The sequence below is a fragment of the Melospiza georgiana genome, chromosome 21 (assembly GCF_028018845.1).
Source record: "Melospiza georgiana isolate bMelGeo1 chromosome 21, bMelGeo1.pri, whole genome shotgun sequence".
NCBI classification, from domain to species: Eukaryota; Metazoa; Chordata; class Aves; order Passeriformes; family Passerellidae; genus Melospiza; species Melospiza georgiana.
Genome location: NC_080450.1, coordinates 830,186 through 842,388, shown reverse-complemented (window position 1 = coordinate 842,388; position 12,203 = coordinate 830,186). Strand labels below are relative to the sequence as shown.

General features: G+C 53.1%; 1 protein-coding gene across 1 annotated transcript in view; it reads right to left on the bottom strand.

The window, feature by feature from the left end:
* Positions 1-12,203, bottom strand: part of RNF213 (ring finger protein 213) — a 42,505-nt gene that overhangs the window by 8,557 nt on the left and 21,745 nt on the right. The window contains exons 28-48 of the mRNA XM_058039049.1: positions 11,962-12,057; positions 11,432-11,550; positions 10,822-10,944; positions 10,198-10,280; positions 9,324-9,471; positions 8,915-9,050; positions 8,325-8,513; positions 7,896-8,035; positions 7,326-7,480; positions 6,444-6,656; positions 5,956-6,137; positions 5,178-5,298; positions 4,972-5,072; positions 4,572-4,751; positions 4,070-4,233; positions 3,874-3,976; positions 3,112-3,226; positions 2,117-2,327; positions 1,122-1,312; positions 411-539; positions 110-214 (exon numbers count right to left, since the gene is read on the bottom strand). Coding sequence (XP_057895032.1) covers positions 110-214; positions 411-539; positions 1,122-1,312; positions 2,117-2,327; positions 3,112-3,226; positions 3,874-3,976; positions 4,070-4,233; positions 4,572-4,751; positions 4,972-5,072; positions 5,178-5,298; positions 5,956-6,137; positions 6,444-6,656; positions 7,326-7,480; positions 7,896-8,035; positions 8,325-8,513; positions 8,915-9,050; positions 9,324-9,471; positions 10,198-10,280; positions 10,822-10,944; positions 11,432-11,550; positions 11,962-12,057 — 3,004 coding nt within the window. The remainder of the gene's footprint in view (positions 1-109; positions 215-410; positions 540-1,121; positions 1,313-2,116; positions 2,328-3,111; positions 3,227-3,873; positions 3,977-4,069; positions 4,234-4,571; positions 4,752-4,971; positions 5,073-5,177; positions 5,299-5,955; positions 6,138-6,443; positions 6,657-7,325; positions 7,481-7,895; positions 8,036-8,324; positions 8,514-8,914; positions 9,051-9,323; positions 9,472-10,197; positions 10,281-10,821; positions 10,945-11,431; positions 11,551-11,961; positions 12,058-12,203) is intronic.

Sequence of the window (12,203 nt, the reverse complement as noted above, 5' to 3'; positions counted from 1 at the left end):
CAGATCCAGTTCCTCCTTACCCACAAACAGGTTTGCCACAAGCTGCTAAAGGGGTGCCCCACCTGCTGCCAAAGGGGGGTGTCCTACCTGCTGCCTGGGGATGCCCTACCTGCTGCTTGGGACGAAGGCTCGGATCCCCGTACAGGACAGTGACCTCTCGGAAGATGGCCAGGAGCAGGTGGGCAGATTCCAGAGCTGGGGGGCTGCTGGAGGCCTGGGGAAGAAGCAAGGATGTGGCTGGGAACAGGCCAGAGCTGCCCCAGCTACAGAGATGGGACGTGCAGGTGGGAAAGTACAGAAAACCTGCTTGAGCACAAACCCCAGCGAGCCCAGGTGCTGGGAACAGACAGTGCCCACAGGGACACGGCAGAGCTGGGCCCAGCAGGGCTCTGGGGGAGGCCGGGCTGTACCTGCTGGGCCTGGAGCAGCCCCTGGGCCGTGCCCTCCATCATGGCTCGTCCCACGGCATCGCGCAGGGCGCGGTAGCGCTCCCCGCACACCAGGAACCGGTCAATGTGGGTGGACTGGCTGTGCTGCACCTGCCAAGGGAACAGCCATGCACAGCTCTGGGGACAGCCACCCACTGCAGGGGGCACAATCTCCCCTTCCTCCCGAGCCCTGATGCCATCCTGATTTTTTAAGATTTTCTAAGCCTTCTGATGTTTACATTCTTGTAACAAACTTTCTCACACACTTTCTGTAAATAACTCATTGTTTTGCATTCTTTTGTGGAGGAGAAAAAATTTGATGACTGTTGGTTTGTTCAGCGTCATTGGAGAGGTGGCACTGTCACCCTCCAATCCACTGTCACTTTTGGAAATCTGTAAGTGTTGGAGTCAGAAAATAAACTTTCCTTTTCACCACGAGAACAGCAGTGTGTGTGTGTTGTGTTATTTTGTGTCCTACGGTGACACCCTGGGGCATTTCAGGCTCCCCAGAGCAGCAGCAGCAGCCATGGTGCTGCCAGGGGAGTCTCCATCCACCAGAGAGCCAGGAGAAGTCACCTCCCAGCCACTGCCACTCTGGCCCAAGAGCCACACAACAGCAGGAACACCCAAAGCAGCACAAAGTGAAGGCAAAGAAGGGACCAGAACCACCACCAGGAGATGCCTCTTGTCTACCTGCTGCAGAATCTCTGCTGGGAACACCCAGCTGAAGCGTGGCTCTGTGACCAGCTTCTGAGCAAACTCCATGCCATGCTGGCTGGCAATCCTCCTGACCAGGTACACACAGTGCCAGTCGTTCCTGGCACGGCTGCAGAACTTCTCCACACTCTTCAGGAAACGCTGCTCATCCCTCATCTGCTCTGGCTCTGGAGGGGAAAAAAAGAGGTTAAAACAATGAGGCAAAAGCACATCTCATCCTGCAAAACTCTTCTGTCTGCCCCAGCTGTAGCACCAATGCCTTTATTAGTATTGGGTTATTACACAGAAGAATTTCAGAGCCCTCCCTTCCTCAGGTTTTGTCTGGGGCACTTCCTCAGCCACATTTCAGACAATGATTCATTTCTTTGACAGGGAAGGTATAAATTCATCAATATAAACTCTTAATCCCTCCTAGCTGTGCAGAGCTCTCATTCATATAAAACAATAACCCTTACAGCAGTCCTGGGTCTCAAGCAGCATTTATGCTTTAAAGTTCAATTTAGTGGGCTCTAAATAAATCTCACTGTTAGCATCAGGAGGATAAAATAAATCTCCTTCCACAGTAACTACACTGGGGTCATCAGCACAGCCTTGCTACCAGTTACAGAGCACTTGTAACACCTGGTGCAGGGCACAGACATGACTGATACCCCCAAGGAAAAAGGGAAGAGCTGCTTTTCTTATTGGGCATGCACCAGAACAGGTCCTAGCAGGGCACAGGGCACTGTCTGTGTCCCACAGAACAGGTTCTAGCAGGGCACAGGGCACTGCCTGTGTCCCACAGAACAGGTTCTAGCAGGGCACAGGGCACTGCCTGTGTCCCACAGAACAGGTCCTAGCAGGGCACTGCCTGTGTCCCACAGAACAGGTTCTAGCAGGGCACAGGGCATGCCTGTGTCCCACAGAACAGGTCCTAGCAGGGCACAGGGCATGCCTGTGTCCAGCACTCCCAGCAGAGCAGTCAGACTCACGTGTGTGCTGCTGCAGGTGGAAGATGAGCTCTGCAGCCCTGGCCAGGCACAGGCGCACCTCGGCCACGGCCTGCAGGTACTGCACAGAGGCTTCCTGGGGAGCCCCTCTGCTGCTGCTGGGCAGGTAGTGCTCTGGAAAGGCTCTGTCCTCAGGCACACTGCTCCCGTGCCCACATCCCAGGCTGTTCTCCAACTTCTCACACATGGAATCCTGGAGAGAGGCCACAACACTGGTGAGCGGCAGAGCCACCTCACCCAGCCACCCTTGTGTCACCCACCTACGCACTCTGGGGTGCCATGAGCACAGCAAACCATCCCTGACCCTCCAAACCATCCCTAACCCTCCACCCCACTGCCATTGCCCCTCATCCTAAACCCCTGCCAAACCCCATTTTTAGGATGTGCCCCAGCTGTCCCAAACTCCCCAAGCTTGGAGCTGAGCAAGAGCCATGAGCAGGCTGTGAATAACACACATTCCATGATCCAAGATGCCAAGCTCTACCTGTCTGTCCCTTAGCAAGAACACAAAAAACTACAAAATCCTGTAAGTAATAAAACCTCTCCCCTGCTGTCACACTGGTTTCAAGTTGTCCAAAGCCCTGAAGGTTATGCAAGGGGAGGCAGGGGAACAATCCAAAAGGCACAATGATTTAAGGGTCTGTGGAGACAAGAAGCAGTTCAGCACTGGGCTGCTGCCATGAGAAAGGCCCTGCTTGCTGCACTCCTGTGCTGGAGGTTGAGGTTTAACAGCCAGACTCTTGTCCAAGGGAAAGAATTTATGTACCACTGCAAAGCCACTCAAGCCTTTCCTTGAAAAGCAAGGCTCATTCCTGAGAGCAAGTTCTGACCAGGTGATTTGGTATCAACTCCTTCTGGGCTTTCTAGTGGGAAAAATAGTTACATACACAAGAAACACACCTAGAACTGCAGAAGAATTTCTGTTCTTGGCTTTTTTTACTCATGAAACTGCAACAGTTTCCTGGCCCAGCTCTTACCTCCAAGCAGTTGACAAAAAGCAGGTAGAGCTCTTTTTTGTCATTTTTCTCTAGGAGCTCGTTGTGCTCCACCTGGGACAGGTAACGCTGCACGTCATCTTTGACTTCATTGAAGCTACAGGAGAGAGAGAGACCCTGACACAGCTGCCATGCTGGCAGGACTGCCCCTGCCCTGAGCACAGCTCCCAGAGTGGCTGGGTGACAGCTGGGGTCACTCTGGATCCAGCTGCAAGGTGGAGAAGGCCTTGTGCCATTTTCTGCAGTGACATTTGGCAGTGAGCAGGGCTTTGGTAATCAGCAGAGCTCACTGAGCCCTTCAGGACAAAAGGCACCTGGTTCAGGGGGTGGGCACACCTGAGAAAGGGCTTTGAGCCCTGCCTGCAAAGGGAGGCTGGGAGGGCTGTGGGAATGGGGGGTCTGTGGGGCAGACACAAGATCAGTTTAAATCCTGATTAAATTTCAGTGAATTAGGAGTTTTGCTTTGCTGACCTAGATCAGAGCAGCTACTCAGCCACCTCGCAGAACCAGGCATCCACCCCCAGCAGAGGGTTAGTGAGGGACAGCCAGGTAAACCTTGCACAGGCTGCTCACACTGCACCACCAGACAGCCAAGCTGCATGACTAATGCAAAGATTGTGAGATTTTGTGGTGAGTGTGAGATTCAATGAAACTCAGGGAGGTGAGGAGAACAATGGGATAGGTTTGATGAGGAACTGAGCTGAACCTGGCCTGGCCTAACCTCCCTCAGCTGATTGTGCCCACCTGTACTTCAGGAGCAGCTTCAGCATCACTGAGCGGATGATGGGAGTCTCATCCACCTCATCATTAAACGGGGACAGGAATTTGGTGTAGACAGCTGGGTGATCTGTGGAGACAAGGGGAGGACAGCTCTGGCAGCTGAGAGAAGGTGGGGACAGCTCCAGCTCCATAGGACAGTGTGAGGGTGAAGGGAGCTCACCTGGGTCCTTCACGAGGCTTCTGTGAACAAAGAGCAGGTCCAGGAGCCTCTGGATCACCTCTGGCTCAGGGGGCTCGTTGTCCTTGAAGCACATGGTGGTGACCATGTCAATGAAGAAACTGTTGCACCTCTGGCGGAACAGGGCCTTCTTTGCTACGGCAGCTCTGGGAGGGGCAAAAGCAAACACAGAGCCCCTTAAAGCACAGAGAGATTGAGCACACACAGGCTAAAGTCACCCAAGGGAGACACTTTCCAACCTTCCCAACGAGATGATCCTTGAGGCCCCCTCCAGCCCAAACCACTCTATGATTTGCTTGCTTTTACAGAGGCCAAGGCAGCTTTCCCCTTTTTATAAGCAACAGAACAGACAGGGCCTGTTCAGCTCCAGAGGGATGAAGCAGAGTTCACCCCCCACTCTGTTCATGTTCACCATCTGAGTTGAGCATTTCCTCACAAAGCCTCCCCACTGAATGCTCCCACCTTGGAGAGGGTGCTGCAGTACCTGAGCTCCTCAGAGACAGTCAACTGCACCTCCTCCAGAGCAGCCCTGCAGTAGGGACAGTACATCTGTGCTGGCACCAGCCACTGGCTGATGCACTTGTGGCAGAACACGTGGGTGCAGGGCAGGCACACGGGGTCCCTGGGCTCTCCCAGGCAGATGGGACACGGCTCCAGACCGTGCCTGGAATGCAGAAACAGCAATGAGCTCAGCTGCTTCCAAAAGCCCTGAACATGTTCAGCTGCACTAGACCAAGAGCTGGCTCACTGCTCAGCCCAGGGTGCAGAACCAGGCAGGGTCACTGCTCTTCCCCTGGCTTCCACTGCATCCATGCAGCACTGCCATAACACAGTGTGCTGGCAATGTCCCTGCTGGCCCCTGCAGCCTGCCCCAGTGCCAGTACCTGTAGAGCCTGCTGCTGACCTCGTTCTTGCATTGGCACAGCACTGTCAGCACTGCAACAAAGGTTGGATGGGACTTCATGTCTGAATCGTGCTGGAAGCACTGCAGAGGGAAAGGACAGGGCCCAGTGACTGAGCTGCAACACCTGAGAGCAGAATTGCCACCATCAGCAGAAGAGGGAAGAAGTGAAATGGCAGCTTGGCTCACCTTGGCAAGCAGCAGGGTGTATTTCCTCACCAAGCCCTCGAATTCGGGCATGAGGGCGCGGATGCCCAGCAGGACGTGCTCCACAAAGAGTGCCATGGCAAACACACGGCTCCAGCAGGCCCTGGGGGCACAGCAGGTTGGCACCAGGGCAGCCAGGGCTCACTGCTGCTCCTGCTGCCCTCCACAGCACCCTGCACTTTGGCTTCCCAGAGGGGTTTTTGTCAAGGACAGAACATTCCAGCACTTCACTCAGGGGGCTGAAGGGCCTGGCCTGGAGGCAGCACTGCAGCAGGACAGCAGCACTGCACACACCTTCTCACACCTCTGTCTCAAAACTTTTTAAAATACCAATCACAATTAGCTGCACTTTCTTCACTTTTAATAAACTAAACAAGGTCTGTGAGAAACTGGGATAGTGCTCTGGGCTCCCTTCCAAAACACAAGAGGCAGTGAAATTCCCCATCTCTTGAGTCCTTATGCACAGAGGATGAAGTGGGGAGACACTGCTGGTTAACAGGAACCTGAGGAGAGTTTTAAATAACCCCTGAACCCAGATGGAATGCACCAGATGATACTGCCAAATTTAGAGAGAGAATCTGCAGGAGATGAGGGGAAAAAAATGTGGTTCTTGCTGCTTGGTATGCAATTGAGCCCAGCAGGAACCTGGAAAGGTTTGCAAAGCCTGAGAAAAGCAGCACCAGAACAGCTCCAGGCTGCTCCAACGGCCCAGAGCACCTCGAGGCAAAGAGCAGGGCTGTGGGCAGAGCTGGGCACCCACCTGAGCTCCCTGAGCAGCTGGTGGCAGCGGCTGCCCCTGCGCTGGGCACTCTCCTCTTTGCACAGGAACTCAATGGGCATGTGGAGGTTCTTCACCCTCTGCAGCCAGAGCTCAGGGGGAGCTGTCTGCACCAGCTTCTCCAGCTCCTCAGCACAGCCCATGGCAGCCAGCACGTCCAGAACCTGCACACACCAGGGCCAGGGGTGACAACAGCAGCGTTTCAGAATCACTTATGGACCCTGGGCTCTCAGTCTGGCTTGCTACTTGATTACTTTAAGCTCTGCAATTCTCATGTTTGTGGCTGGGCTCGTTAGCATGTCCTATTAACTGATGCAAAAGCAAGGCAAACTATTTTAAAACCTGCTTGTAGCAGTAAGAACAGAGCAGATCATCCCCCATTCTGAGGAGCCCCAGCCTGTGCTGCCCCCTCTGCTGTGGGTGAAACCCAAAGGACTGAAGAGCAGTGCAGGCTGAGGCAGTGACCGTACCATCTCAGAGCAGGGAATCCTGCACCCCTGCTGGCCCAGGAGGTGCCCAGTCACCCGGGGGTACACGGCCAGGATCCTGGAGAAGTTCTGCAGGCGGCTCTTGAACCGGCTGTGTGCCAGGTGGGCCCAGGGCAGCGAGGGCACCGGCTCCTGCCCCCAGGGGGACTCTGCCATCCACTGCTCCACGCAGGACAGGAACGCCACGCGCAGACACTGCAGGTGGGACACAGAGCCAAAGGTGAGAAAGTGCTCTCATCATTCTAATATATTTATATCTAATTTATTTATGTATATATATATATCTATAATATTTATATCTAAATTTATAGATATATCTCTCTAATATATTTATATCTAATTTATTTATTTATAGATATATATATATTTATATCTAATTTATTTATTTATATACATCTAGAATATATTTATATCTAATTTATTTATATATATCTCTAATATATTTATATCTAATTTATTTATATATATATATCTAATATATTTATATCTAATTTTTTATAGATATATCTCTCTAATATATTTATATCTAATTTTTTTATTTATAGATATATATTTACATCTAATACTTTTATATCTCATTATAATTTTATAATTTTGTACTGGAAAGCCTGGCTAAATTCTCTGAAAGATGAGAATCATTTCCCTACAAAGACAGCCTTAAACGTGTCAATTTATACAGGTTCTGCCTTTCTGAGTGACCCCAGTGTTTAGTGTCTGCTCTGGGGTTCCCCTGCTGCTTTCTCAGAGGGGATTCTCCCCAGGGCAGGGCTGATTCAGGAGGACACATTCACAGGGCTGATTCAGGAGGACACATTCACAGGCATCACACTCTCCTCCCCATCCAAAGCATTTCCAGCCCCTGACCTGCAGCTCCTCCTGGGAGGACACACCGATGGTCAAGACAATAAAGTCTGTGATGTAGCACTCAAAGAGCATCTGCCTTTCTCCCTCAGTCAGAGAAGAGATGAATTTTCCCAGGGCAGTTTTCTGGAAGTATTCCACAAACTTCTCAGCATGGCCTGGAAAATGAGGATGCAGAGACAAGCTGGATGTTAGGAGGAAGCTGGCTTTGACACAGCATCTATCCTAGAGACACTGACACCTCATTAATCACTGATGCCTCCAGCACTCCCCTCATCCAGGGCACTGAGCAGGGACTCAGGCCAGGCCTTGTCAGCCCAGCACTGTGTTGTATTTCTGCAGTCTCACCTTGTCATTAACTCCTGGCTGCTCCACAGCACTTTGAATGCAAGGGCACAGCACAGGTGAGAAAGATGAATGGTGAGAAGCACAAGAAGAGCTGCCTGCACAGAACTCTGCTGGCTCACAGGAGCACAGAGGGACTGAAGGTGACTCCAGAGACAGGAGGGGCACAGCAGTGACAACCCAGAGCTCAAAGGGCAGTGGATGGAGATGCTGAAGCCAGGCTCTCACCTTCAGTGTTTTGGATGTACTGAGCCTCCAACCACATCTCTTCCAGGTACTCCTTTATCCTCCAGCTGAAGGGCATCTCATTCCCAGCATCAGCAGATACCATCATGTTGTTCTGCACCAGGATTATCTCTGGCTGAGGGCTGGGGGGTTAAAAGGTCATTAATGCACAGGGCTTTTCTTTGGGAAGGCAGAGACTGCAGAAAGCAACTGAGCCCTAGGAGGGAAGGGAGAGAGAAGGGAGGGAACTGCAGGACTCTGAGGAGAGCAGGCTGAACTGTGAGCAGTGCCCTGCTGCCCTCTGGGGCAGCCAACAAACAACATCCCTCTGCTCTGGGGGATTAGAGCCAGTGCTGGGCTGCTCCTGGTGCTGCCAGCCCAGCCCAGCCCATCCCAGCCCAGCCCAGCCCTCCTGCTGCTCCCCAGGCTCACCTGTTCTTCCCCACCCCAGGAGAGACACTCAGGAATTTGGAGTCACTGAAGATGAACATCCACAGCTTCGTCACCCACGTGGCTCCTGGCCTGGCCAGCAGCTCCAGATTGCCATTCCTGTCCATGACAGCGACCAGGAGAGCCAGGAAGGGAGTGACCACCTTCTGCACTCGCTTCCACAGGGTGTGCCTTGGGGGAGAGAGATGGAGAAACCCAGAGGGAACGTGAGCAACACCATCGGCAAAACAGGGGGTGCCTGTCCTGAATAACTGCTGACCTTTGCCTGTGACAGAATCCTAATGCTGCCTTTATGGGAAAGAACACAACCAACAGAAAACCCTGCACTTCTCACTCCTGGCTCACCTGTAATGCCACTCAAGCACTTGTGCATCCCAGTCCCAGTACAACCCCTGCAGCTCTAACCACCCCTTCCCCAGGAGAGGCTAAAATTGCCTTCAGAGAGGTTCCAGCACAGCCTGGGGACTGACACTGCAAATGTTCACACCAATTACACCAAGCTGCTGTCCCTGCTGCACAGGTGCCACCTGCAGACCCTTCCTGGAGGCTGCAGGTGACAAGGCAGGGCTCACCTGAAGGTACCTGCCTCCTGCAGAGCACTGAGGTTGGAGGCCTCCCGAAGCACCCAGTTCTTTGGGTGAAGGGAATTTTCTTCTTGCTTCTTCAACAGGCTGGAGAGACGAGCCTTGGTTATCTTCAGGAAAGAGGCTACAAAACAACAGGGAACTTGTGTTTTCTTTTCCATTAGCTTGGACCCAAATATCCCACCAAGCACAGCATTTGACAACTGTTCCAATAATTGGCCAAGGCAGCACAGTGGGAGAAAAAGCCACCACTATAACAGCAGAAAAGCCCTGCACCCACCCACACACTGCAGCATGGACACATTCTGGGGAGAGCCTCCTTGCCTGCACCCCAGCACAGAGCTCTGCATCCCCAGTGAGCTGTTTGGGTTGGTTTTGACCTCCCTGCTGCACACACCTTTCAGCTCATCCTCTGTGGAGAAGAGGCCAAGCAGAATCTCAATCCTCCTCCTGCTGCGGCTCAGGTCCTCGTTCTGGTCCCTCAGCATGCCCACAGCACTCTGCACACAGGTCCTCAGCAGCACTGTGGTGTCCAGGATCTCCCCCTGCCCAGGAAACAGGGCCATTCCCCAGAGTGACCCTCCTGGCCCCAGCACCCTCCCCTGAAAGGCTCCCAGGCTCCCTCCAAGGGCTGCTGCCTTTCCATCCCTGTTCCCAGCTGCCATTCTCAGCCCTCTGCTGCCAGGAACGTGATGCAGCTTCTGTGCCCCTCTCAACCTGGCCTGTGACACAGCATTTGTGCTGTGCTGAGACTCCTGCAGGGCAAGATTCAGCAGTTTGAGGAAAGAAGTGGAAACAATCAATGTGACCAGGGAAAATGTGCCCTTCCTGGGAAATGCTCCGTGTCCCTGGTGCTGGCCATGCCCAGCTGAGGCTGCCGGCGGCACACAGGGCAGTGTGAATGTGGCTGCAGCACAGCCAAGCCCTTAGCCAGCTCCAGCTCAGAGCACACAGCTGGAGTGAGGCTCAGGAGCACAGCTCCCACCTCCAGGGGAAGGAAGGAAACAGAAACTCAGAGCTGATGCTTAAAAATCAAAATAATCAAATGACAAAGGAATTAAAGTCCTTAGAATGGTTGATTTCTTCAGTGACGCTGATTTTGACTGGGCAGTGGGGAGAAGGAACTTGTGTCTGATCAGCAACACTCATGATGCAAATATTGCTGATTGGTGTCAGGTGAAGGGGACACAAAAGGTGGGCTGCACCCATGGATGACAGAGCAGAGAGCCATAGTGACAGCTGAGAGGCAAACAGATGTATTCTGAACTGACCTCCTGGTGCTCTGCTCCTGGCACTGGTGTTCCAGCCTCCACCTCCTCCTGCTGAGCTTCTCCACCGGCAGGCAGAGCTGCAGCTAAGGAGGAGGATGTTCATTAGAAAGCAGCAGTGCACTCCTGCATCAGTCAGAGCAGAGTTTATTTTAGCAACTGCATCCCAGAGCAGCAGAACATCTGCCAGAGAGCCATTAGCACCTGCATGAGGAGCTGAGAGTCACCTCCCAAACACAGCCACAGCTGCTCGGGCTGTCAGGCCTCATGCAGCAAGAGCTGGAAGAAATGTGACACTGAGCTAATGCCTTAAGCTCTCCCTGACTCCTGTCAGGCAGTGTGGTGAAAGGAAAAGAGTAAGAAAAAGCTGAGGGGAAAGATCCTTGTCAGTCTGTGCCATGCAGCACTCAGGCTGCTGAGCAGTGCAAATGCCACATTTTTGTCAAAAATAAAAGGGAGAAATACCAAATTAGCTTGCTTGATGACCTAAAGTTGTAGTAATGAATTAAATACATGTGGGGAGCCCCCCAAAACCAGGAAAGTCATCAGACAGGCTGTGGCAGGCATCAGCTCCTGCAGCACCAAGTGTGGGGCCACAGCTCCCCCTCTCCCCAGCACACAGCTCACCTCTGGCTGCAGCTGGCTCCTGGGAGAACACCTGGCTGATGGTGAGGTTCTGCAGGGCTGCCAGGTCAGAGATCATGTCCTTGGACCTGCGCAGGTCGTCGATGTGCACCGACTGCCACAGCCCTGCAGGCACAGAGCAAGGAATCACTCCCAGCCTTGTTCTTCCCGAGCAGCTCCCCCAGAATCACCTGCCAGCCCCTGGGTTACCTTCACAGGTCACCAACTCTCACCTCTAGCTGCAGGAGGGGAGAGCACAATGCCCTCAGACCCTGCTGCTGCACACATCCCTGCCTGACAGTTCCAAGGTTCTGAGGCTCTCAGAAGCCTCCAGACCCAGAGGAACCTTGCTGAACACACCAGCACCTGCTCCAGAGCCTCTGGAGGACAGCACACCCACAGAGTCACCCTCATGGCTCTGTGCTGCTCTCCATGACTGCAGAGGGGACCTGTCTGCCAGCAGGCAGGACAAGGTGCTCCCTGCCAGGTACTGCTCCTCTGGGCAGCCCTGTGGCACAGGGAAGCAGCTCTGACAACCCACAGGACACACTGAGCCCAGCTTGTCAGCACTGAAAGGAACAGACTGCCTGAAGGGACAGATGGGCACACCCACCTCCATGGAATCCCACGTAGGAGGTGCCTCCTTTCAGCCGGGAGAGCTTCATGATGAAGTAAACAAAGACAGAGGCCTCTCCCAGGTCCACCTTGTTGATCTCATTGACCACGGTGTACCTGCAGCAGAGGGGAAATGCTGGTGGCACAGCAAGGGCACACAGGGGCCCACGGACACGGGTCCTGTCCCAGAACAGGCACAGGTGACCCCCACTCCTCCCTCCCAGCTGTGGTGCTGAGCTGCCACCTCCAGCTGTGCCCTGAATGATCCCGTGGCCCTCAGCCCTTCGGGAATCCTGCAGCCAGTGCCCAGAATTCACACTTCAAAGGGGATTATCTGCTCATTTCACCCAGCTTAGCTTACTCTGACTTGGGGTATACATTATTTGAAATACAATCAGTGCATTTGGATTCATTCTGCTACAGAATAAAGGATTGCACGTTGCTGAGTGTGAGATCCCCAAAGAGCACCAATAACCAAACACAGGGAGGAGTGGCCAGGCAGAACTGAAGCACTCCACACCCACTCACTTGGCTGAGGCAATGAGCTGGGCATTCTGAGAGCCACCTTCAAAGTCTGTCTGAATAATGAGGACTTTATTTCCTGTAGTGGAATCCAGGAAATCCCTGAAGAGTGAAAAGAGATTTAACAGAAGTCACTGAGTATAAAGATCAAACATTAAAGACCACAGAGCCAGTCACTCCACATTAGCTTTGGCTGCTGCAGGAGGGGAGAGGAAACCACCAAACCCCATCTCATGTGATGGAGCTGA